We start from the raw sequence: 25,176 nt of genomic DNA, 5'->3' as shown, positions 1-25,176 counted from the left end.
GATCAAGGGATATTACTCAAACAGAGAACAATAAATAAAACACTTTTGTGTAATATCTTAAGTTAAATCATTTAGCCTCTCACTGCTAAAAAGTAAAAAGAAAACATTCTTGATGTGACCACTATGAAGTTATTTTAATTCTCTTGATTTAAATAAAAATGCCAAGGAAACAATATAAGGGCTGTATTGCACTTTTACGACGGTCCCTGAATGCACCTCGCAGGTACAGAGGCACTGGACAGACAGTCAGTTCACTGCACTCTGAAATGCATCTGCATCTTTGATGACAAGGAGTTGATCCAAACTTACTGAAGGTTTCTGATGTATCACCAAACTGGAATAAATCAAGCTTTAGACGCAGAGCTTTTTACGGTGAGAGCGGCAAAAATGTCAAACGTCAAATAGTAAGCAGACTTCCCCCGGTTGTGTCTTTGTCACTAACGTACACCGGAAGGTAAAATCATTGATGAAAATTATGCTTATATCGGAGATTTTAGATGCAGGCCGATATAATCTGATACTGTTTTTTTTCTTGCTGATATCGGACCGATATCCAATATCAATATCGGATTGGGACACCCCTATTTAAACCCAGAGTGTAAGTTTCACTGGTACATAAGACGCAATCCGTTCTGAGGTCAAAGGGAAAGCAGTTTAAACCTTGTTCCTGCATGACAATTTCCATTATATTCAGCAAAGTCCATATCGTGCCGTGTCTCTTCTGCAGTGTACTTCTTTCTACTACCTGCTGATGTTGCTATGTGAAGGTTGCATTCCCTCTTGCAATCAGTATGATTGTTTTATTTCAGCCTATCGGAAGTCTTTTCAATCAAACCAGAACTCAACAAGGCTTATTACTCGGTCATTCCTGTGTATCTCGGCATGCTTTGGAAGCAAAGCGGCTGCTTACAATACACAATGACTGGGGGTCACATAGGGTCACGTGCAGTGGGTCATAGAGGTGGCTGCATTGAGAGTCGTAATACTCATAATAGCGCCATCTTCTGGGTAAAATACCCTAAAACAATGAAAAACCCCTCTGCTTTTTAAACTTGTATATTGGACTCATCAGTGTAGAGGATGAAGCTAACAAGTTCTGGACTGTGACGCTTTAAAATCAATGTCAAATGCACATTTTCCAGTTTGGACTCTACAATCCATTCGTTTACATCGAAGTTTGTATTATCATCTTACAATCACTTGTCTTATATAACGGTATACATAGGGTAATTTAGGGTCTCGTGCAAAGATAAAATAAAGTCATAACTCAAATTCTAGTTCCACCAACTTTTGTCCAGCCGACACTTATCTATTTAATCTCTGCCTCAGCAGCACGGATAAGTTTCTCCTCCTCGTGTCCTTTCCTTCTTCAGCCATCACTTTCATGAAGCTATAAAACATAATAGATTTACTGGATGCTACGGTAAAAGCTGAGTGTGTGTATGTTTAGCAGCAGTTATGACGACCACAAGGTCAGTTTAGGTTGCTGGTCCGCTCAACCAGCTGCCGGCGAAGCAACTTTACCACTCAGCCATGAAATGACTTGGCAAGCGGCTCAGAGAGCAGCACACACAACATTGAATCAATGATGCTCGTCCTCCATACGCACATACAGACACACACACACACACACACACACTCACACACACAGACACACACACACACACACACACACACACACACATACACACACACACTCACAAAACCCCAAGGAAAATGTTGACACAACACCAACATGTGTTTTTCTACAGAGGTGGACGCAAAATCCACAATATGTCCCAACAAATCAGACACACAGCAAAAAAACACTACATTAAATTGAAGCTACGCTATCCAGAGATGACCCAGCTATCCTCTCCCCTCCTCCCCCTTCTCCTCCTCCTTCCTCCTTTCACTTTTAATGGGGACAGAGGGGACAGATGGAGAGAGCTCCTCACCCTGCTGCCCCTGCCTGCCCCTCCCTTCCACCTCCCCCCTTCCCTGATGTTTGTGTCTTAATTATATTAGCGCCCTGGCCGGCACCGCCACTCTGTTTACTCACAGCTCCATTCATATCCATTTAGCCTGCACCTGTTTGGTCCCCGCCAGGGTCACATGGAGAGAATGCGCTCGCAAAACATACGCACGCACACACTCGGTGCGCCGCACACTAGACACAGGCCGGATAACACACATATGCTCAAGCTCTCCCCGGAGACGGCGAGGGAGCAGAAGAGCAATGGAGATGTCAGAGAGAAGGAGGGAGGAAATGAAGACATCAGGAACAGGAGAGATGGAGAGAGTACGAGAAAGGATGCTTGTAGCTTTTATGTATGATCTGGTTACAGATGGGATTTGGAGATGCTACTGCTATCAACTACCTGCACTTGCTCCACTATGAAGCATTAAAGATGACATATTTTCAAAGTAATTGGGAGCTGACGGTCATTTCCAGCAAAAACTGAACATATTTGTGTATGTAAATCTGTAACATGACACAAGAGAGGGAAACATGCTCACCCTAATCACATCTTTTTGTATTTTTCATTTTTATTTTTTTTAATTAAAGAGTTGCTTAACAACACAAGAAGGATGAGGGACATGACAATACCATACACAATATACGAAAAGTGAAAGACAAGACAACAAGTGAACATTACATGACTAGTTCAGTGGGCAAGTAAGAAATGTAGTTAACATAAATTAAGAGATATAATACTACAACTACTACTACTATCAACAATAATGATAATAGTGTTAATAGCAATAATAATAATAGTAGTTAGTTCGATTTGATAAAAATTAAAAAATAAATAAATAAACAAATAAATAAAAATATAACTAAATGGTAAATAATTATAGTCATGATAATAATAACGGTAATAATATTCATAGTACTAATCATAATTCTTAGTATCATTTACACATAAACCTTAACCATCATTATCTCTGCTTCTTCCTTTCACCCCAAAGTCCCTCTGCTCCCCTTAATTCCCCCCTTAAGTGGGGTTTTATTTTGTGGGGGGGTTGTTTTTTTGTTTGTTTTGTTGTTGTTGTTGTTGTTGTTTTTCCTTTTTGTGTTTTGTTTTTCTTCCCAGATTTGTTGGGTTCCTATTACTCTTATTATCATAGTATGGTGATGTGGTGGTAACCCAACATCAGTCGCCCCCCGACTCTGCGGGGACCCTAATCACATCTGATAGATACTTTTGATAACTAGTTGCTCAAAATTGTAAAGAAACACATTTTTAATATTCTTTTAAAGAACAATGCTGAAAATCTTTTAACTGTTTGAAAATTGAGTCTACAAATTTACTATTTACGTTAATTTCATTAAATTTTTCAGCTTTTGATTTTATTGATAAAAATGACAAAATGATGGGCTTTTTTTAATTAAAGAAATAATAATAATAACATAATGAAGTTTATTTATAAAGCACTTATCAAAACAAAGATAACAAAGCCTGGGGGTGGGGGCGTATATGGGCTGGCAAGACCATTTGGGAGGAACAGCTGAGAAAGGAGCAAAAGAGAAACTGCTAAAAGCAATTAAAACAATTAAAATCAGTAAAACAAATAAAACAATGAATGAATAAAAGAAAACCATGAATAAAAGTAGAAGTAGATAAAAATAAATGTAACATTGTGGATAAAACAATATTACAAGAAGGCCTTGCAATGAAAATATGTTTTCAGCTGTGATTTAAAATAAGATACTGATGCAAATGTATTATTTAGTCGCCTTTAATGTGTTTTAAGTGTTCCTTGTTATTCATATTCTACAGACTAAATCATTCAAAAAGTCACTGTTATCTGGCCTGGATCTGGTTTGGTCCACACAGCAGGTTTTGACGTGCAAATGCCAATTTTTCGAGTATAATTTAGGGCCCTACATTCATCTTGCGGTGACCCTAATGTGTGCCCTGACCCAGTGGTTGAAAAACACTGCTCTGGAGGACATAACCACTACATCATGTTAGACTGCGTATGTCTGCTCAAACCAATTAATGGCACTCTTCCATCACAGGTTCTTCTGGTCATGGACAAGAGAACACAAGAGACATTCATCCTGAAAGTAAGTGTAATATGTTCGTGTGTGTGTGTGTGTGTGTAACTGTAAGTGTAAGTGTGAAGTGTGCCAGGAGCCCCTGTGTGTGACCGGTGTAATTGATTCTAATGGGCCTGTCCCTGTCAGCTCCTCTGCTCTCAGGTGTGAGACGTGTGCCAGATGCCAACGCACAGCACGGGCATAGATGACTACACACATATACACACACACGCACACACGCACACACACGCACACGCACACACACACACACACACACACACACACACACACACACACACACACACACACACACACACACACACACACACACACACTGGTGGCCAATGTGAACTTTACGTGTAGTGCTGATAGATCTGTGTGGCTCTCTTAAAGTCACGCGCTGTATGTGGCTTGATGAATCCAGTGACTTTGGGTTGCCATGGGGCATAGTTGGCAACTCTTTAATGGGCGGTTTCTCCTCTGCCACACTCCCTTCATCATTTTTTTCCTCTGCACCTTAATCCACACAAACACTCACCTTCCTGTTTTTTGGAGGGTTAAATTCCCCCTTTCTCCCCTTGTTTTTCTTTCCCTGAATTACTCACCTCTTCTTTTTGAATGCAGGGTTTAAGGAAGAGCAGCGACTGTGGGCGGATTAAGAGGACCATCATGCCTCACTCTGTGCCCCACATGGTGCAGCTGAGGAAGTTCATCATCTCTGAAGACGCTGTTTTCCTCTTGCTGCAGTACGCGGAAGGTAAAAACACACATCTCACAATCGTCACTTTCTTTTTGTTCTTCCTTTTCCTCTCCTCTTCCACCTCGTCTCTCTGCCCTTGTTCTAGACAGATGTTTGATAGAGATGGGTGTGTGTCACAGGTCGTTATTCTGAATACCAGGTGGCACCATGCTTCATTAGCTATGCCAACACCTGGGCCTCCTTACATCCCACTCACTCCGGGATGTATGTGTGTGTGTGTGTGTGTGTGTGTGTGTGTGGCTCGTGTGTGTGGGTGAGTCCGTACAATGAAATGAAGCCATATTTTTTAATGCCCTGTAACCTATTCAATCTGGTGCTCTCCATAACCACCCTGCGCTAATATTAGTGGACAGTATTGAATATAATGGGGACTGTTCGACATGATCTAATAAAGCTAATCAAATGTCAATGAAGTGAAGTTTCATCTCAGTGACACCTAAACAAAACTACAAAATGTGGACTCTCTCTTTATGTTTCTATAGTGTAGAAGTATATACATAAAGTCAGAGGTAGAATAAGGGTAGACACGCAGACTGAGGAGAGGCAGTGACCTGAGTGACATTGGACAAAACAACATGTGGATGGTTCTACTTTCTAAGCCATCGAGCTGCCCCGCTATCATTATCATCACTGCAAACTCCCTATCTGTTCTCATCCACACAACAGATGCTGGCTTCCAATTGCTCACACTGCAGCTGTATGTGTGTGCACGCCTGCATGTGTGTGCGTGCGTGTGTGTGCGTGTGTGTGTGTGTGTGTGTGTGTGTGTAAGACAAAGAAAAGTCAAAAATGATAACATAACACACCAACGTGCTAACGCTACTAAATTAGGTTCAGTTATCACTGTTTTTGTTTGCCTTGGCGTTGGATTCCTAAGTGGAAACTAATGACCCTATCTAGCTCTATAGAATTTCTGAAGCTACTGGAACACTACTGGATTAGTTTTGATTATGCACTTGTCTCAAAGGCTAAAAAATATCAAAATTTGAGCAAATATTACAACAATAAGATAAGATAAGATACTCCTTTATTCGTCCCACAATGGGGAAATTCATGGAGTTACAGCAGCAAACAAAAAGGTGTACAGTACAAGAATTTCAACAAGAATATATATAGAAAAAAATGTCCATCAGAGACGACAGCTTTGCCATAATTCTCCTGTCAGCCTCCACCTCCACAGGGTCCAGGACTGAGCTGGCCTTCTTCACCAGTTAGTTCAGTCTTGCTCTCCTGTATCCTGTCCGCCCACAGCAGGTGAAATCCTTCCAATGTGGCGTTCGTGTCCGGTATTAGCTCTGTTAGCATGATGCTACTCTGCCAGTATTCCCTCTATTGCTGGGTTAGCTCGTCCACCTTATCGTAGATGGATCTTACATTCCTCATAACGGTGGGTGGAAGGACAGGTCGATGTCGTCTTTTTTAGCTTGCACCTCAGTACCAGCACGTCGTCCTTGCCTCCTTCTCCTCAGCTCGCAGGGAACATCGGGCCTAGCATCGTTTAGCATGGACATGCTACGGGCTGCTAACAGCTGATCTCGTATGTAAACAATGCGACCATAGTTACACGCAGGATCTCTGGAGACAAACAGGAACAAAAATAGTAAAAACACCACTGCAAACGTAGCCAGTTTGGTGTCCATGGCCAACAAATGAGCCATTAAAAGACATGACAGGTTCCAAATACAAAGATAGCTAAACAGATATGAAAAAAAGAACAACAAAGAGAGAGCTACTGCAACAATTTTAAGCAAGAATTTTAATGTAGTGTTCTTCTATGTATATCAGTTGAAAATGTCACCATACACCTTACCTTCAACCAACATATCAAAACCACAGATCAGTCTTGTTTCCATCAGCTGCGCAAAATCTCTCAGATCAGGCCCTTCCTTTCACATCATAACCTAGAAATTGTCTTCCATGCATTCCTCACTTCCTGATTAGATTATTGTAACTCACTCTACACCTGCTTAAGCAAACACAATCTCTCAAAACTCCAGTTAGTCCAAAACGCAGCTGCCAGACTCCTCACACACACACACCAAGAAAAGGGAACACATCACACCTATTTTAGCCTCCCTTCACTGGTTGCCTGTGGGTTTTAGAATTGATTTTAAGATTTTAACACTCACTTTTAAAGCCATTAATGGACTGGCCCCTGAGTACATACAAGAGTGTCTAAGGATGTGTGTCCCCAACTGCTGACTGAAATCCTCCGGCAGGTCCTACTTGGAACTTACTAGAGTAAAGTTAAAAACCAGAGGCGACCAGGCCTTTGCCGGAGGAGATCAGGCAAGTCACATCCTTGACCTCTTTTAAATCTCTTTTAAAAACACACTTTTTAAAATCTGCTTTTACTTCTTAATTCATCACTAACTTTTTAATTTCTGCATTTTTTATTATTGTCTTTTTCTTAACTCATTTTAGTTCTTGTAAACATTGTCAGGTGCTTTTGTGTTTTTTTTCTCTTGCTATGTCTTGCACTCTGTAATAAACCTGTTTTTAAAAGGTGCTATATAAATAAATGTATTATTATTATTATTATTATTATTATTATTATTATACAGTCACAATGTTAAGAATTCAGGCTTTTGAGTCTGCTTCTGTAGGAACCACCTCTCTGACAGCTGTATTGAAAGGGGTTGTAGAGACAACAGCGACTCACACAACCCTTCATGGTGTGCACTGCAGGTGTAGACAATAAAAATGAACGCTCCACGGGACCCTCGTTCGATAAATGGTCCATTTATGTGGCAGTAGCTTTAACCAGCACCGGGTTGATGTTCTGCTCGTAGCAGGCACTGGCAGCGTCTGTCTCCACTTTTATGCCGGTGTTTCTGAGACGCAGCAGCATGGCGCGTATGTTTACATTTTTATAGCCATGCTCAGACTCTGTTTCACACCGCCACACATGCAAGCGGATCCTCGATGAACTGCAGTTTTTAGCACTTCCAAATTGGACTCATATTTTTAGACCAGAGGCTGCTGCTTGAGGGATACTTACTGTTCTAATATTCATTCTACCAGTTTCAGACTTGTGTTGAAACAGTCAGCATCTTTAAGTGCTTCTAACCCCTAACAGGCCGTTTTTGAATGATGGAAACAAAAGCTCACCAAGTTGAAGTTGAGGTTCTATTACCATTGGTGTTGAAAATATAGAAACTGCATTCCTCCCTCTTCCTCCACCCCCCTCTTTCTACCTCTTCGTACTGTAATATAAGACACACCTTCCTTTAGTCTTCGGTTTTGATTCTATGTCTGTGTCATCTTCAGGTGGGAAGCTGTGGTCTCACATAGGGAAGTACCTGCGTGATTCCAGTCCAGATGAGAGCTTTGACATTCCTTTCATCCAGAAGAGCCACACAACAGCTGTCCACTCTCCACGACATGCTGTACCAAAGCTGGATGTCGGTTCAGCCAGTTCTGGTTCTGGGCCACTTGCTTGTTCTGATTCTATCTCAGGGCTGCAGAAAGGAGAGGACAACGTTGTCAAGTCTTCTCGGAAAAGCATTCTTCCATCCAAACTTTTGGAAAAATTTGGAGCAAAGTCAGACTCTGTAGCCACCTCAGAGGAGGAGTGCACCAACAGCTACCTGACACTTTGCAATGAGTACGAACAGGAGAAAGTAGAACCAGTCGTACTTGAAAAAGAGGAAGAGAAGAGCGAGCAGGAAATGCTGTCGCTGGAGGTCCCCAACACGACGACCACCACGTCGTCACGCAGCCGCTCGCTACTCAGCAACGACAGCCTCTCTTCTCCCATCAGCTCTCAGGAACTCGGCTTCTTCACAGAGTCGTCCGACAAAAGTGGCAACACAGCCGACAACGAGCAATACAGAGGGGACGGCCAGGACAACAGTGAAGTCTTCAGTCCTCTGCCATCCCCTGCTGCACCTCTATCCTTGGATCAGTCTAAGCACACGCCAATGGAGTTCTTCCGCATCGACAGCAAAGACAGCGCAAGCGAGGTGACCTGTCTCGACTCAGGAGAGCGGCGTCCCTCTCTTAAGCAGGTCTCTGTCTTTTCTACATCTGACCTGGGCTCAGATGTCAATGAGGATCTCCCAGAGCTGGCTCAGGAGGTCAAAGGCCACAGCTCGGAGCTTTGGGGATTTGACTTTAGCGATAAAGGCTCTAATGAGTCAGTGCCGGTGATTTCATTCAAAGAGGCCGTAGTGGAGGATGAGGGTCACCCACCGGACCTTTTGGTTAACCTGCCTGAATTAAGTGGGACTGTAGACTCCTTGCAGGAGGAGTTAGATTCTTCCGGGGTGTGTCTTGGCCTTGAAGCTTCAGCATCTCCTCAGAAATTAGTCCAGCCTGATGTCTTACAGCTTCACAGCCAGCCTGAGGAAGAGGAGGAGGAGCAGCTGCTGGAGCAGGAGCTCTCATCTTTCTGTACAGCGTCTGCAACCTGTGACACCAGCGTTACATCTTCCCCCTTCAACTCGCTATGGGACGACTGCAGCTTGGCATTCGCACAAGAGGCCTCTGATAAAATGGGAATTGATCCTGCATGCCAAAATAACGACCTCCCCCTTGATACAGACTTGCACAATGAGAAACTAGATGCCAGTATGTGCGTTAATAAAGACTTGGTACCAAAGCCCAGCGGCAAAAACGGGAGTGAGGCCAGCGCGGTGATTGAGAGTTTACCAGGTCTTGGTGGTGAATCATCAAAAGTTGTTAGCGTGAAAGGCGGAAGTGAATTTGATAAAGATGTATCACGGCTGTTCGCGGAGCTAGACGAGCTGTCGTTGGCTGCATCCCAAGCTCACATCCCTGAGGAGTTTGTACGATGCTGGGCCGGGGAGATGGTGACGGCTCTGGACTTCCTGCACCAAGAGGGAATCATCTGTCGAGACCTGAACCCCAACAATATCCTGCTCGACCACCAAGGTTAGAATCCATTTTGAACACCGCCTTTCTCATGACACTGTTGATCAGAACTCCTCTTTGAATTCGAAATTTTTTTTTAGAATGTAATCTGTGTCATAGATCTCAAAATCAAAAACCCTGAACAAGATTTCACAAACCGAGAAGATAATATAACTATAGTAGAGCGGCATTGCAATACAACATTATTATGGAAATGTTAGAACAACCTTTATATGAGCTGACAGCAGAAAGCTGCCACCATATTAATGTTAAACAGACTAAACAACTTATTTTTCTCACATCAAACACATCACTCCTGTCAATCCATGGTGCATGAGACATTTCTTTAGAGTACTTTTGTAGTCTACTTTTTATTGTTTTTCAAAACAGGTAACACAGAAGAAAAACACTAAAATCAGGAAGAAAAAAAATTGTCATTTAAAAAAAGTAATAAGGCCATGGATGAAAGAAAGACAAAAAAAAAACATTCAAATTGAATAATATTAATTTTGCACATAGAAAGCACTGGGTTTAGTGCATTGCAATCCCTCACATACCATTATAACAATCCTACACATTGCATAGATAATTATCATTCCTTATCACTACAAGAAACATGATAGAAACATCCAGTGCAAGTGCTAACATAACATACATCTTATGGACATAACTTCATCGTGGAAAATATGAACAAAGATGTAATTTTTTAAATGCTGCAGTTCCTTGAGTGTCCTCTTGAGGCTGTGTCCAAAAGCGGAGGAATCTCCATTAGGTCCCCAATTAAGATGCCAGTTTTGACAGCAAAATTCAACATGTTGACAGTCTGGTTTAAACAACATTTTTGGTATATAGCTTGTTTATTCAGTCATACAAACTTTACGGGGGCTGACATTTTTTTTTATAATCCAAACAATGACTGAGGCTTAAGAAAATATATCCATGTTTCATACAGTCTGTGATATTCAATCAATCAATCAAGCCTTATTTATAAAGCACCTTTCATACAAATCAAATGCAACCCAAAGTGCTTTACAGTGATTGAAAAACAAGAAAGAAGCAGAAATTAAACAATGGCAAGACATATAAGGAGAAAATAATAATAATAATAATAATAATAATAATAATAATAATAATAATAATAATAATAAAGATTAAAATAACATCAAATAAAATAAAGACTAATGCACATCAACAATAAAATGTGTAATTAATTTAAGTTAAAGCATCGAAATTAAGAATAAAAATAGTTAAAATAAATAGATTAAAAAAGGGTAAGGATAAGAGTTGAAAATAAAACTAAGGCTAAAAATATCAATAAAACTGAGTTAACAAATAAACATAAATAAATGAATGAATAAATAAAAATAGAAAAAGATAACAGTTAAAATTAGTTACATAATAAATAGATTTAAATCAATATTACAGTAAAGGGTAAGTAATAAAATTGTTAAACCCTACATAAAAGCCAGACTAATAAATACATTTTTAGTTTACGTTTAAAAGTCTCAATATCTCGGTCAGCTCCTCTCAGATATTAACAGATATTTTGAAATATGTTTAATAGAGCAGAGGAACAAGAAATAAGATAGTTTAGGTAAATCTAATGGAGTCTAGTGGATCTATTAAGCAACATAACATAGTAGACTTATGCTGTGAACAAGAATGATGAAGCAGTAAAATTATTACAGCGTAATAGACAGTATTTTGAACGACTAACAGTCTTTACAGACATGTTTCTGAAGGACTTTATCTTAAAAAAAACCACAGTAATTCCACTTCCTCTGAGACTAGTGTTATGAAGTTGTCATTTTTTTCCTCCAAAATGATGGAGTCATTGTTCTGCTTATTCCTTTCGGGAGAAATCTAGATTCTGACTGCTGTACCGTCTCTGTCAGTCAACCGTGATGTAAAGCACTCAAACGAAGGCTCCTCCAGAAGCAAAAGTGTTGTTGTACCAGGAGGTCACAGATTCCCCCCTCTCAACTTCTTCTTTTGTCGTCTCACAATCATCTCTCCCCGCCGCGTTATCAACAAGCGTCTAATTAGCTGAGTGGCTGTTTTCGTCTCCCCGGCGGTAATTATTGTTCTAAAGGGCCCATCAACAGCGTAGTGTGGTGCATCAGTCTGGCTAGCCTGGGCTAATGGCCACAGCTACCTAATGACACCATTAGTTCTAATGATAGCGTTAACGGGTAGCCGCTAAACAGGAGTAATCGGTGGGGCTTGAAAAGCTTGCAGGGGGATGTGGAGAGGCGGAAAGGAACGGAGGAAGAAAGGTGAGCAAACAGTTTGAGAAGTGGTGGAGTCTGAGTGACACTTGACTGCGAGAGGAGGAGGAGGATAAGATTATCACATTTGAAGTTGAACACTTTCTGTCGCTTCTTGTCTCCTTAGGTCATGTTCAGCTTACATACTTCTGCAGCTGGAGCGACGTGGAGGATTCGTATGATAAAGAGGCCATCGCCAATATGTACTGTGCACCAGGTGAGACACAAATACATGCTATATAATACACTGTCTGATTTCACTGATGCACTAATTCTATGCTTATAATCAAGGAGCCTTCTTTTGTAAGTGTGTATTTGTGTCAGTAAGGAGGTTTATGTGGGGTTAATGCTATGCAGGCATGCAGGGCCATAAGTAGGCCACTTTCCCATGGTTACAAAAACCCTCACTAATAATCAGGCATGACTAAACAATCCAAGTGTGCGTAGGGATGGGTACCTTTCACATTTGAACCAATACGGTACCGATGCCCGGTACCTGGGAATCAGTACCGGTACTCAATGGTACCAATTTTCAGTACTGATGTGTGTTTATGTGGTAATAAATGTTAATTTGTTTAATAAAATCTAAAAAAAATCCAATTTAACATATTTGTTTCATTTAACATGAAATGAACAGAGACAGGATTATGTAGGTGATTAGATATATTAGCTGACACGTACTCGTGGCATCTTATTGCTTTTTCAGGAGTTTATTAATTAACACATATGAATGCCTACAGATGGGAAGGAGTCAGTTCTCCGTCTCTTTATAATAACAGGACACACAACTTACTTGTTGGGCAGTCACGCACACAGGAACTTTTATAAACAGGGCAGGTAGTCGGAGCAAGAGAGTCCGTGGTCTCAACTTAATCCTCCTGCAGCTCTGCCTCGCGGTGAGTGCTCGTGCCTGTCAGCTGCAGGCTCCGTTTGGCGAGCTCCCGCGGAGATGCAGAGAGCAGAGACGTCCACCCGATCAGTCTTGAACTTTATTACAAGGCAAAAGTATGGAAAATCACCTATTCTTCCACTCCCTCACAGTCACAAGGATGCGTTTAGGTACTGAAACATGGTACCGTTTGATTTTACGTGAATCGGTACTCGGTAGTACCGACCAAATTCAGTACCCATCCCCAAGTGTGCACAAAACACTCACAGAAACTGTTTATTCTTGTTGACTATGAGACACAGAAATGTATCTGTTAAAGTCTTTGTAAACTTTGTCTTTAATTGCAGTCAGATAAACCACTTCTAGATGCCCGCAGGCCCAGTTTTGGGGAAACTGCATCTCTTCATAGTTCTCTGATTGTCCTCTAGAGTGTGCTGCTGTGCAGGAGTTAGCTGGTGGTGCAATAACCCCTCGTGTTGCCCCCAGCAGGCTTGTGGCAGCTCTGGCATGCTGTTTACAAGCTGCCGAAAACAAACTGCTGCTAGACTACAGCACCATGTCCCCATTTAGCACTTCTGTGTGTATGGGGCATGTGTTTTACATCTATAGGCAGGGTACAGTTTCCAGTATGAAGCTGCTGTAAGTATCAGGCTTCACACTTGGGCTCCTTGGTTGCATTATAGAGGCTCAATTATGAATTTTCTTAAATATGCAGGGTGGAGAACTACAAGATGAAAACACTCTGAGACGTACAGGATGACCCTCGCACCCATTCACTCCTCCCACACACTCTGATTAAGCTATTCACTCATATTCATCGTCTCTCTCAAGCCAGGAAGGTCACTTCAGATTTAAATCCTCCTTGTGACTGGAACATACAGTATGCCACCACTGTAATAAATCTGAAAGCAACAAATGCTCTATCTAATATCCAAAGTGTGCATTTTTTTATTCTCTTAGTAGCAGCCTGTCTGAAAGCCTGCTAACAGAAATATAAGCAGATGAAGGTATACAGTGGGCAGCAGATCACCCAGAGATGAAGAAATAAAGCCTTGCTGAATATACACATGTAAAGATGAGACATGTTTACCTCTTGAATTATGTGAAATTAATGTGATTATTTTAATGTAAGCAGCGAGAGACAACCATCATAAAGTGCGGGTGGTATTTTTGTAGATAGCAATACGTAAACAGAAGGCTCTTTCAAAATAAAACTAACACTGATTTATTTCTTTACGAGTAGGATCTTCAAAAAGCTTACTGTATCTTTCCTCCTACTCGTCACAGCAATAGAAGTTATAGTTGTGGCTTTGACAAGTTACTATTTCAAGTATCAAAAATGTTCCCTATTTTTCAAAAGTGCCTTAATTTAATTATACTGTCAAAAACTGAAAGAATATCAGCTTTAAATGGAAGAAAACTTCACACATTTACAGATTTTAGAAACTTAAAGCTGATTTTTTTTTTAAATGACAAATGACTACAGAATTTGTGCATATAAAAAATGTCATAAATCATCCATCACATCCAGTGTTCTTTTTCTTAAAGTCAAATAAAAGAACAACTATTGTTGGCCATGATGTCTGCTTGTGACAAGTTTAGTTTCGGGGGGCACTGGTGGCCTAGCGGTCTAAGCGCCCCACATACACTTGACGCCTTTGGGTCCATCTTAAATGAAAGACAGACCCCAGAACAGTGCCTGTGTTTTTAAATGCTGTTTTGTAATCACAAATTGCACTTAAATTGAAAATAAGTTGCACTTTTAAATTATTATTGATTGCTTCTACATACTGTCTGTATATATGCCCCATGTTGTTGAGTTGTGCTATATTTTGATGTGTGCTGCTGACCTCTTGGCCAGGTCGCCCTTGTAAATGAGGTCTTGATCTTAATGGGACTCATCTGGTTAAATAAAGGTTAAATAAAAAAATATATATACAGAACAGTCCTTGTTGCAGGGGTCACCGGTTCGATTCTCGGCTGCGACTATCTCCTGCATGTCTTCCCCCACTCCCTCCCCACATTTCCTGTCTCTCTTCAGCTGTCCTAAATAAATAAAGGTAAAAAGCCCAAAAATATAACTTCATCAAAAAAGAGATTAGTTTCGGGCGGCGAGCTTTAAAATAAAATTCTAACAAATGTCCTTTATACTATCTTCTGAGATGATCAAGATCATCACAGCAGAGCTCTTTCAGTAACATGATAAGTGCTGATCAAAGTGAGCCCCTCTTAAAAGTATTTGTAGTTCTTTTCACAGTAAAAGATTTGCAGTATGAATAGGGGGAAAAGGTCAGCACCTCTCATAAAATGAAGTGGAACCAAACTGACCTCAGCCCAGTTGTTAAAGGTCTTGTTAGTTAAATGACTGTTGAGCCCATGTGGCTCAATGCATGTAATATGAATAATCTCCAGCAGGGGGTGTGTTATGCTGTAGTTGAGCAGCAGAGCCATTCACACATCCATAGTCCTTCTCCGCCACTGACAGCTTTCTCTCTTTTCCCTGTGTCTCTTATTTCAACCTTCTTCTGTTTTTATCTTAAACTCTGTTTTACAAATATAACAAAGTAACATCACACATTATCTCTTAGCTCTCATATTCTAAAAACTTGCAAAAACTCTTACCTGAAGTACCTTAAGTATCTATGGATGTATGTGCTTGTGCACACACACACACACACACACACACACACACACACGCCAACTCAGAGGTTAGTGAGTGTGCGTCTCTCCTGCCCTTGTTATGTATTGCTGTTTATCCAGACAGGGTCAGCTCTAGCGATGGCTTCATTCCTGATGACAGATTTATGACTGTTTGCCAGAAAGCTAGCAGGGGGCCTGCTGTGACCGTATGTGCGTGAGTGTGTGTCTGTGTGAGTGTGTGTGTGTGTAAGAAGGAGGGAAACATGTTTTTGAAACGCACACATTCACACCCACAAAAAAACACGGGAGTGGACTCGGAAAGTACAGCAGCTGGGTATTATTCTATTTATTCTGCACTTCGGCTTATTTACTTTTCACCATTTCGTCATTATACATAAACATCAGATGGCTTGTGTTTATGCTTATTAACCAGAAAAAAAAACATGTCCATGTGACGCAACATAATTTAAAGGGAAAGGGAAATTGTTTATTGTTAAGTTGAGAGGGAAGCCAGGACAAAACCAATTGTCTTCAGTGTCTAAGAAAGAGGAAATTCAGTATATTCTTCCTCTCTGGGGTAACAAGCCATTTACTGAGAACTCCATCATTATACCCACAGTGGTTTTTTTTCACCCTTTGTTATTGTTCTTTTTACCTGCAGCCACAGGAAGATGTAATGGAAGATAACGTGTAGTTCTCCTTTTGGACATGAGGCTGTCATCTCATCCGTTTGAATAAGAGTAACGGGAATAAATCAGTTTTTCTGATTTATCATTTCTCATGTATTTGACTGAAGATGAGTCATAGAGTTGTTAAAGCTGTTTTTTTAATGAATGACTTATTTGGTTAAAGTAACAGAGCCTCTCCCGCTCATAAGACACACACACACAGTCTAAGAACATCAAACACTGATCCTTTCTTACTTCCTACCTGCGCTCCCTCTACTTCCTCTTTTGACAATGACTCTCAGTTAAGTTTTTAGGGAAGTAAGTCTAAGAGGAGAAGAGAGAAAGTTCCTTATGGCCCCCAGGAGAGAGGAGATGGAGTATGATCAAGATACATAGCAGGGGGGAACTGCATTGTCGAGGGGAAGGGAACAAGAGGAGGCCACAAGGTGAACACAGTGTGTTGTTATAGCAGCGTATCTGTTCTCCTCGGTATCCTCTTGTTTTCTTCTAACTGACATTACGGGTTGTAAAGTTTTATGATTTGCTTTTCAAGAAGAATATGCTCGTGAAGGTGTGGCTCGATTTGAAAGTTTTACACATCGCACAGTGTAACAGGGAAGGTTTGAATGACCCATGGCCTCTGGACGCAGTTAATTCTCCCTTCTCGTCCACTTCCTCTCTGTCTCCTCTTCTCCCTGCCTCGCTCTGACAGAGCGGTAAGTGTAGCCAGCTCCACTGTACTCTCCCTGCAGCTCCTTAGACATTAATCCATTGTGATGACATCGACCTTGCTCTGAGACGTGTGCGATTGTGTGTGTGTGTGTATGTGTGTGTCCAGTATTTCCCCTCCAGCTCATAACTACGCAGGTATCACTAGTCCGTTCAATGACGATCTTCTCTCCTTGGCTGTCAAAACAGTCATCCTAGGGAGCCCTGAAGACTGGTTGCTCAGTTGGCTGTGCCTGTTGGTGTGTGTGTGTGTGTGTGTGTGTGTGTGTGCATTTTGTGTCTGTGAGTGTGTGTGTATACGTGTATAGAAGTCGTATCATAGCCCTCACTAACCTCTGCTGCAAGAGAGCCGCGCAGGCCCCTGGAGGTCCCCGCAGCCTCCAGGAGACGAGGGGGTCTTTGTCTCTTTCGCTCCCCCAGCTGAGGAGCCTGGTCTCTGGGCACACACAGCCGTGACCTCGGGGTCCCGGCCCCTCTGGAGAGAGCAGAGCAGAGGGAAGCTGGGCGGCACAAGAGGCCATCTGGTGCCCAGTGATGCTAGCAGCACACACGGATGCACTCTCTCTCTCTCTCTCTCTCTCTCTCTCACACATTCACTTTTGACTTCAGCAAATTAGTATCACTCTTACTTTGTGAATCTTACTTTAATGAAGTGAGGTGTCACATCTGTGTTCTATTCTCATCTTTGATGCTCTTCGATCTCACAGATCAAAGGGTTAGGGTTAAGATTGAGTCTTTGTTGTTTTTACATTTTTTTGGATTTAACTCTCACTTTGCTTTTCACGTCTTGAAATGTGATTTTTTTCTTTAAGTTTAAGAACATTTTTTTAAAAAGGTTCTTTTAGGGAGATGTACAAAAAATCGTCAGTTTTTTTTGTAAAGATTTCAATTTGTTCTCGCCACCAAGGCATAACACAGAACAACGTACCTGGGTCCATTGTATGGTGGCAATAATATGTTCAATTTTGATAAACAACAACAAGCACAACTTTTCTTTCAAGATAAGTTTTGCTGCTTTTATTTCCCCAATATTTAAAACCACCAAATTTAACAGTTTTAAAATTTACAGAGCACTCAATTACTTTTGCGGATTCAAGATAAGTCAACATTGCCCAAAAGTTCTGTGTATATAAGACTTATATCAACCCTCCTATTATGTTCATTTCTCTGGAACAGCAATAATGTTCTTGGGTCAATTTGACCTGGGGCATATTCAATTATCCAAAAGTGTCAGAACCCAAAAAAATCCTAATACACATTTGTTTTAATCTAATTTTTGAATGTACATTGGAAAGCCCTAAATATAAATACAATAGTTTTAAATGCCTTAGATTTTTGTTTATTTTATTTTAATTTTTTTTTTGTTTTTAATTTTATGAAGTGATGTAGATGTAGTATTAACAAGACACCTCTTCTGTCACATGCTGCCCAGATTTTTATGCTGCATTTAGCTGGTTTGGAAGGCATATATTGCCTAAAATAGACTTTAAAAAGGGTCAATTTGACCCGCAACTTAACAGGAGGGTTCAGCATCACAAACCATGAATGTGAATACTTGTTTGTACTCCAAAGATCTTAATTCATGTTTTTTTCTGATAAAATAATGAGTAGTTGTATCAATAACAATAATCATCTGAAGCGCTCGTCTGTGATGCAGTTTTCTTTTACAGACGTTAGCGTTGGTATGAAGTTAGTTCTGTGGGTTAAGACAATCTGAACAAAATGTTCTCCGTTCTTCCTGCTTTCCATTTCTTGGTGTGTGTCGTGTGTGTGTGTGCATGTGTGTGTGTATTGTATGAGTGTGTGTTTGCGTTCGAGGTCAGGTCATGCAGATGGTGTGAAGTTGCAGCAGACGGTTTCCTCAATTTAACTGCTTTTTTATTATGCAAATCACCCTTTTATGAGACACACACTTGTTTGTGTGTGTGTGTGTGTGTGTGTGTGTGTGTGTGTGTGTGTGTGACTGTGTCCATGTTTTTGTGCTCATTTTCAATTGATTGTGTCAATTCAATGAAACATTAAGTTATCCAAGATGTCATTACAAAACAGTGTTTAATGTTTGGTTTTAAAGAGCATGGTGACTCAATTGATGTAATCTTGTAAGGGCCTGTGGTCATCAGAGTGAAGCCTCAGAGCAGTGAATGAGCAGTGAATGATTTTAATAATACAAATTTGATGATTGTACATCTTTTACAAGTTGATTATTCTTCCTTGTACTCTTCTCTTCTTTTAGGCTTTTTAATTTATTGTTTAATTAACTGCCTTCCATGTTTTTTTTTTGCTCTTCTTCCAGAGGTGGGAGGGATCAGCGAGGAGACGGTAGCATGTGATTGGTGGAGTTTGGGCGCCATCCTTTTTGAGCTCCTGACAGGCATGGTGAGTGAAACAGTATGAAAAAAAAAAAAAATCTTTTTTTTGCGAAGGTGTTGTGGGATGTCTGTAGGTGTCTTGGCTTTCAGCTCTCTCACACTCTTTATGGTGGTGCCAGGGTTGTGTGTGTGAGTCTGCACGCGTGTCTGCGTGTGTCTGAGTAGGTTGAGTTGGTCGATTTTTTTTTTTTCTGTGTGTGTGTGTACATATGTGTGTGAGGTGCGTCTTGGCTACCGTCTCGTACTCTGGTTCTCGGGGAGTGCCAGGGGTGTCGGTGTGACTTTCTCCCCCAGCCTGAGCTCCATCTGCTGGGCCAGGGGGTCAGCTCTCGCCGGGCCTCTCTGCTGGCTCCTGGAGCAGCGCTGGGCTTTGAGCGTGCCGCTTCCGAGGTCGGCTTGGAAGGTGAGGAGCAGGGCGGCTCTCAAGGTGCTGGAACCCAGGTTTTTCGGGGACCGTCTTTTAAGACTGCCTCTCCGTTTGGAAGACAACAGATACAAATTCAGCTGCCATACATGAACATAAATGCATGCTAATTATAACTTACAGCTCTCTTGAAGGACAAACACACATTAGCACACAGACACCCAGTGCAGGTGCAGAGCGTCCCCTCAATTTTTTTATCATCTATTAAATTTGAATAAATTGTAACTGATTGCCAGTGGGCATATTTTCATATCAGCGTCTCCCATCAGTGGCCTAAAACATGAGTTGGGGGTGTTAGGTTAGTGGTATTATATTGAACAATACACACCCACTTACCTGTGAAAAAAAGTCAGTCACACAGATGTCTCGTTTGATGATTATGCCTGGGTACAGCTCTGGCAAGGATACACACACGCAGGCACACACAGTGTCTCTTGATCCTTGCAGGATAAGATCTTGCCTGGAGCAGTCTTGACTGCTGCTAGGAACACTGCCAGAACTCCTGCAGCACATACAGGAGAGAGAGGGAGAGAGGGAGAGAGAGAGAGAGGGAGAGAGAGAGGGAGAGAGGGAGAGAGGGAGAGAGGGAGAGAGAGAGAGAGAGAGAGAGAGAGAGAGAGAGAGAACCGATCTAACTGATGGGAGAAAAAAAACACACACACACAGGATCCCCTGAAACAAACAGTTTACGGCTGTCTCATGCTGCACACGTCCTGCTTCAGCATTTTCGATTTGATGTTGTAGATGCATTGAAAGATGTGATGCCGCAAGATTACAGTCATTATTGTCAATTATTTTAACCATAGGGCTTCTTTCTGTGGTTGTAAAAGCACTTGCAGGTCCTGTGCTCCCTTACTCAATCTTATTTTTGGCTTTACGTGAATGCTTCATTTCTTCTTTCAACCTCTTTAAATGAACAATTTGACCCGCTCATGTTCTGGTCATAACTGCTGCTTTACCCTTAGGCCCTTCCCAATAAAGTAGCTTGTTATAAACAATGTCAAAAACATTTCATTCTCTCTGTTCCAAGAAAGAGCGACTGCAGTTCAATCACGACCTTGTTGTGGTTGATGTGATCAGTGTTGTTTCAGGTGCTCTGGCCCTTTGGTCTCCTCCTATTTGTGCAATCCTGGTGCTCCCACAGTGACCCACAGGCCCCTGCGGGTGTCAGTGTATCTGTGACTTCAGTTCAGGCTTTTTTCTGTGTTTTGATTGATAGTTATCTGTTCTTTCCACCCCCCTCCTTCCTCTGTGTATAGTCTCTGCTGCGGTGCCATCCAGCAGGAATCGGTCGCCACACCGCTCTCAATATCCCCGAGTCTGTTTCAGAGGAGGGCAGGTCTCTGCTGGAGCAGGTGAGAGCTGAGTGTGTCACTGCTAGCTTGTATTTTTTTAAATATTGTAACAGTCAGTTCATGCACAGAGTTTGACTAATTACTGGTCAGTTTAAGAAAGGAGAGGCCCTTTAAAATCAGTATTTTCTTCACCTAAATTACTCTCTATTTACAATTTATTCTTTGGAGCAATGTGAACATGACTTTTAAACATTCACTGCTTCAATCAAGGCGTCATGTTTCGAGGGGATCAGGTGAGTTTAGCTCAGCAGTTTGAGCACAGACTCCATACAGGAGGTCTAGTCCTGGCAGCCGCTCTGGGTTCAGTTTCCTCAGCAGTTTGCTGCCTGTTATCTCCAACTCACACTGGTTTGTTAATACCAGAGTAATTCCAACAAGACAAAGTTCATAGAAATGTATCTATGTGGTATTTGAAATACAGCTGTTGGCAGGTTTTTTCCAGTGGGTAAATCATGACTAATGGCTAAATAGCAGGAAGGCTTCAGCTGCTTCAGTGGCTGACGCAAACAGACACCAAAAAGAGAGTGGAAAAGAAAAGATCAAAAATAACTGGACCGTACCTTAAACACTTCTTCTTTTTTCTTTCTTTATTTAACCAGGTAAGAGACTCATTGAGATTTAAAACCTCTTTTTCAAGAGTGACCTGGTCAAGACAGCAGCACAAAATAGGTTACAACACACAACAAGCACACAAAACAACACGGCCACAGGTTACACAGTGCAATCACAACATCCAATGGAGCCTGTTTCTCTGTCTTTTATGATTGACTTGAATTCCCCCAGAGTTACAAGATGTGCCAGTTTCAAGTCCTTCTGCACATCATTCCGAGTAAACGGGGCTGAAATTTTAAAAGCCTTTTTGCCCAGTTCAGGTCTGACTCTCAGGACCTGCAACTGTATGATGTCCAGAGAGCGCAGGCCATATCGGCTGAGGTTTCTACACATGTGTACACACAAATATGTAGGGAGAAGTCCAAGAATAGGTATATAAATAAAAATCAGCCAGTGAGAGAGTCCACGACCATACAAAGATGGACTGTGTTCGACAGCGTATAAGGAACAGTGATGTACCTGATAGATGCAACCGGTAATAAAAGGCAAAGCACAGTGATATACAGTATCTAATTTCTTTAAAAACTGATCAGGAGCATTCATAAAAAGCACGTCTCCATAGTCCAACAAGGGTAAAAAAAGTCGTGGTGATCAAATGTTTTCTGACTTTCAATTAAAAACACAATTTATTTCTAAAAAAGAAGCCCAATTTCAGCTTCGACTTCGATACAAGTTTATCAATGTGTAGTTTACAGTATAGGTTCACATCAAGCAGAATGCCTAAGTATTTATAAGACATGACCATTTCAATTTCAACACTAACCAATAGATGAGTTTTTTAACATTGTTTCTATCGATTGCTGTGACAGAGTGGCCTTTGGACACTTAAGCATCTCTTATTTTTTTGTGAACTGTACTTTATTTGATCTGATAACTGCTTTTTAAGTTGCTTTTTTAACACCTGCTATATTATGTTATTAAAGTGTGTTCATCTGTATCTCCTCCTCTCCTACAGTTGCTCCAGTTCAACCCAATGGAGAGACTGGGGGCAGGTGTCGGAGGTGTGGACGATATCAAAGCCCACCCTTTCTTTGCCAAAATAGAGTGGCCCAAATAGACGCTATGCATTTTGGGACTGCAGAAACCAGACTTGCACTGATGCCCTGGATGAACTCCTTTCAGAAGGGACGGCTAAACAGATCCAACTTAAAACAGATGCATCTCAATTTTTTTGCGCTGCCATACAGTCCCCAGTTGATTTTTTGATTTGTACAGACTTTGCCAAGAAGCAGTGTTACCTTCCTTGTAAAAATGCTACTTTTTTTATTCTCACAAGTTTACAGTGAAACTTTTCTTTTTTTTTGTTTTGAGCAGGGAACACTTAACAACATGTGGTGCAATAATTCGCACAGTTCGTGCTGGTACTGAGTGATGATCCACTACAGCATTGTTGCTTTAACACTCCTTATACATTAGCTGTGAGCCAAAATGACACAACTGAGAGTGAGGGCTGACATGTGAGTTATTTTTTCATGCATACATACATTGATTAATTATTGCATGCTTAGCATTAAACTGACAGATTTCTGTCCCCTTTTGTAGATCCATGTGCAATACACTCAGTTAGTTTCTACCTATAACACTTATATCATTCCTCACAGAGCCCACTGAGATTAGCCAAGCCTTTTATTTATGAGAGCTTGATGCTCTGATCTAGAAACATAGGATTAATACTACAACGCGGTCAAAGTTGGGCTGCTTTTTTGGTAAACAGCCCGCATTTAGTAATAGAGATGGACACTATGCAAGGGGAATAAGCTGGAGTACCTTTTTTCAAGTGAAGAATTAAGTTATAACAAGTTTGATTTAGTGCTTATTTTCAAAAAATCCTATCTGGGAAGAGAGATGGGCATCAATATCATTGGTGTTTTCAATGACGGTGTGTTATATCCATTGATTAAAAAAAGAATAAGGAACGAGAATGCTTAGACTGCACATTTGAAACCAGCCCTTTTAATGAATTAAGTTGTTTTTATGAATATCAGAGCACTGAATTTGCAGCATGAAAGAACATGATTTATGTAAAATACTTAAAAAACTATGTCAAAATCTATTCAACAATAAATAATGTGTGATGAAGTGTAATTGTAAATAGGACTTTTACAAGATGTGCTGAGAGAAAGCTCCACCCAGGTCTCCAGGCTTTACGTCCAACCTGTCAATCACTCACTGCCTCATCAATCAAATCCTTTGTGCATTTTCTTTCTTAGTAATACATCCTCTAACTTGCCATGAAGATCAAATTGATGATTTTATAATATCTATAATGACTATAATGAGTGATATGGTAAAACACTTCAGTGGTGACATTTAATGCCATATATCATTACTTGTATAATGGGATGAGACTTGCGAGAGTGACTGGAGCTCATATCAAACATGTTCCTACATTTGTCTAACATCACATGGATAATCACTCCTCTGTAAACGCTGCTCTCTGTTTCACTTCACACTGATGTTAACTGACTGATAATGTAAATTAACAAAGTCCATATTCCAACCATTAACTCCCTTTTTGTCAGACAAACATTGCAGTGAGATCAGGGTTTAAATCTTTTAATGAACGCTTACTCTCCAGTCTCTGCTGGCTCCGTGTCCATACAGGTCTGTCAATCACTCTGGATAACAATAAACATACCTGGACGAGAACATGTAGTGATGTGTGTTTTTTACACACAGAGTTGAGTGTGTTTTTTCTGAGGCTATAGCCCCTCTTATCGAGAGGACTGATGATACTCCTAGAAAGCCCCTGTCACCCCTGATGAGTGTCTCACTGACAGTAAAGCGAGCCAGCACTGAGGCACGCGATCACACACACATACACATGCACACACACACACGCACACACGCACACACACACGCACACACACAGACAAAGCATTTATTGATACACATGGAGCACAGATTTTACTATAATAACATAGCTATTACAGATGTCTTGATTAAACCTGATTAAATGGGGAAGGAGGTTTTGTCCAGGCTCACTCAGGTAAAGTGATTAAGCTGAGCTAAATTAAAATTAAAATCATAAAAACAAAAACATGTAATTCTAAGCAAACCTGAGGTTGATAACTTTGGCAAAACTATAAAGTGACAACATTTAACAGTTTAAAACTGGTTTTGGGAGTTTTTCTCATTTAATCTCTTGCCAAGGGTGTGATGAGAAAATTGTTTTAACAGTTTTCAACCAGTTAGCCTAGCTTTGCATAAATACCAGTTACTGTCAGAATAAAAGGAATTTGTTGATTCAACTAGAAAACCATGCCCCAAAATAGACAGGCACATAACAGTGGGTAGTGGTTTTGTACATTTTACGGCTCTAGAGCGGTTAAGTAAGGGATAATGCATAGTGAACAGGTGGTTATGTAAATTACTAACCTGAGCAGGACCTGAAATGTGTTTTGCCTCACTGTGAAGGGATTATAATTTGCATAACCACGCATTCACTGTAGATCATCCCATTTGTTACCTGCAGAGGTGTCAAGTAAGAAAGTACAAATACTTTGTTACCTTACTTAAGTAGAAATTTGGGGTATTTATACTTTACTGGAGTAATTATTT

General features: G+C 40.9%; 1 protein-coding gene across 3 annotated transcripts in view; it reads left to right on the top strand.

The window, feature by feature from the left end:
• The window catches only part of rps6kc1 (ribosomal protein S6 kinase polypeptide 1), a 29,855-nt gene extending 5,591 nt beyond the window's left edge, over positions 1 to 24,264 (top strand). The window contains exons 10-17 of one of the 3 annotated variants that reach the window (XR_004633560.1): positions 4,007 to 4,054; positions 4,652 to 4,784; positions 8,058 to 9,683; positions 12,057 to 12,146; positions 19,149 to 19,231; positions 20,908 to 21,003; positions 22,571 to 24,160; positions 24,194 to 24,264. Coding sequence is in view for 2 of the 3 variants with exons in the window: in XM_034699795.1 (XP_034555686.1) it covers positions 4,007 to 4,054; positions 4,652 to 4,784; positions 8,058 to 9,683; positions 12,057 to 12,146; positions 19,149 to 19,231; positions 20,908 to 21,003; positions 22,571 to 22,672 (2,178 nt within the window). In the remaining variant the exon portion in view is untranslated. Of the gene's footprint in view, positions 1 to 4,006; positions 4,055 to 4,651; positions 4,785 to 8,057; positions 9,684 to 12,056; positions 12,147 to 13,533; positions 13,843 to 19,148; positions 19,232 to 20,907; positions 21,004 to 22,570 lie in introns of those variants that run through there. The other 2 variants (XM_034699795.1, XM_034699796.1) reach the window with 2 other exon arrangements.
• The last annotated feature ends 912 nt before the right edge of the window (positions 24,265 to 25,176 follow it).

This window comes from Notolabrus celidotus, chromosome 13, assembly GCF_009762535.1.
Source record: "Notolabrus celidotus isolate fNotCel1 chromosome 13, fNotCel1.pri, whole genome shotgun sequence".
In the NCBI taxonomy this organism is placed as follows: domain Eukaryota; kingdom Metazoa; phylum Chordata; class Actinopteri; order Labriformes; family Labridae; genus Notolabrus; species Notolabrus celidotus.
The sequence above is the reverse complement of the archived record's forward strand: the minus strand, read 5'-3'. Positions and strand labels throughout refer to the sequence as shown.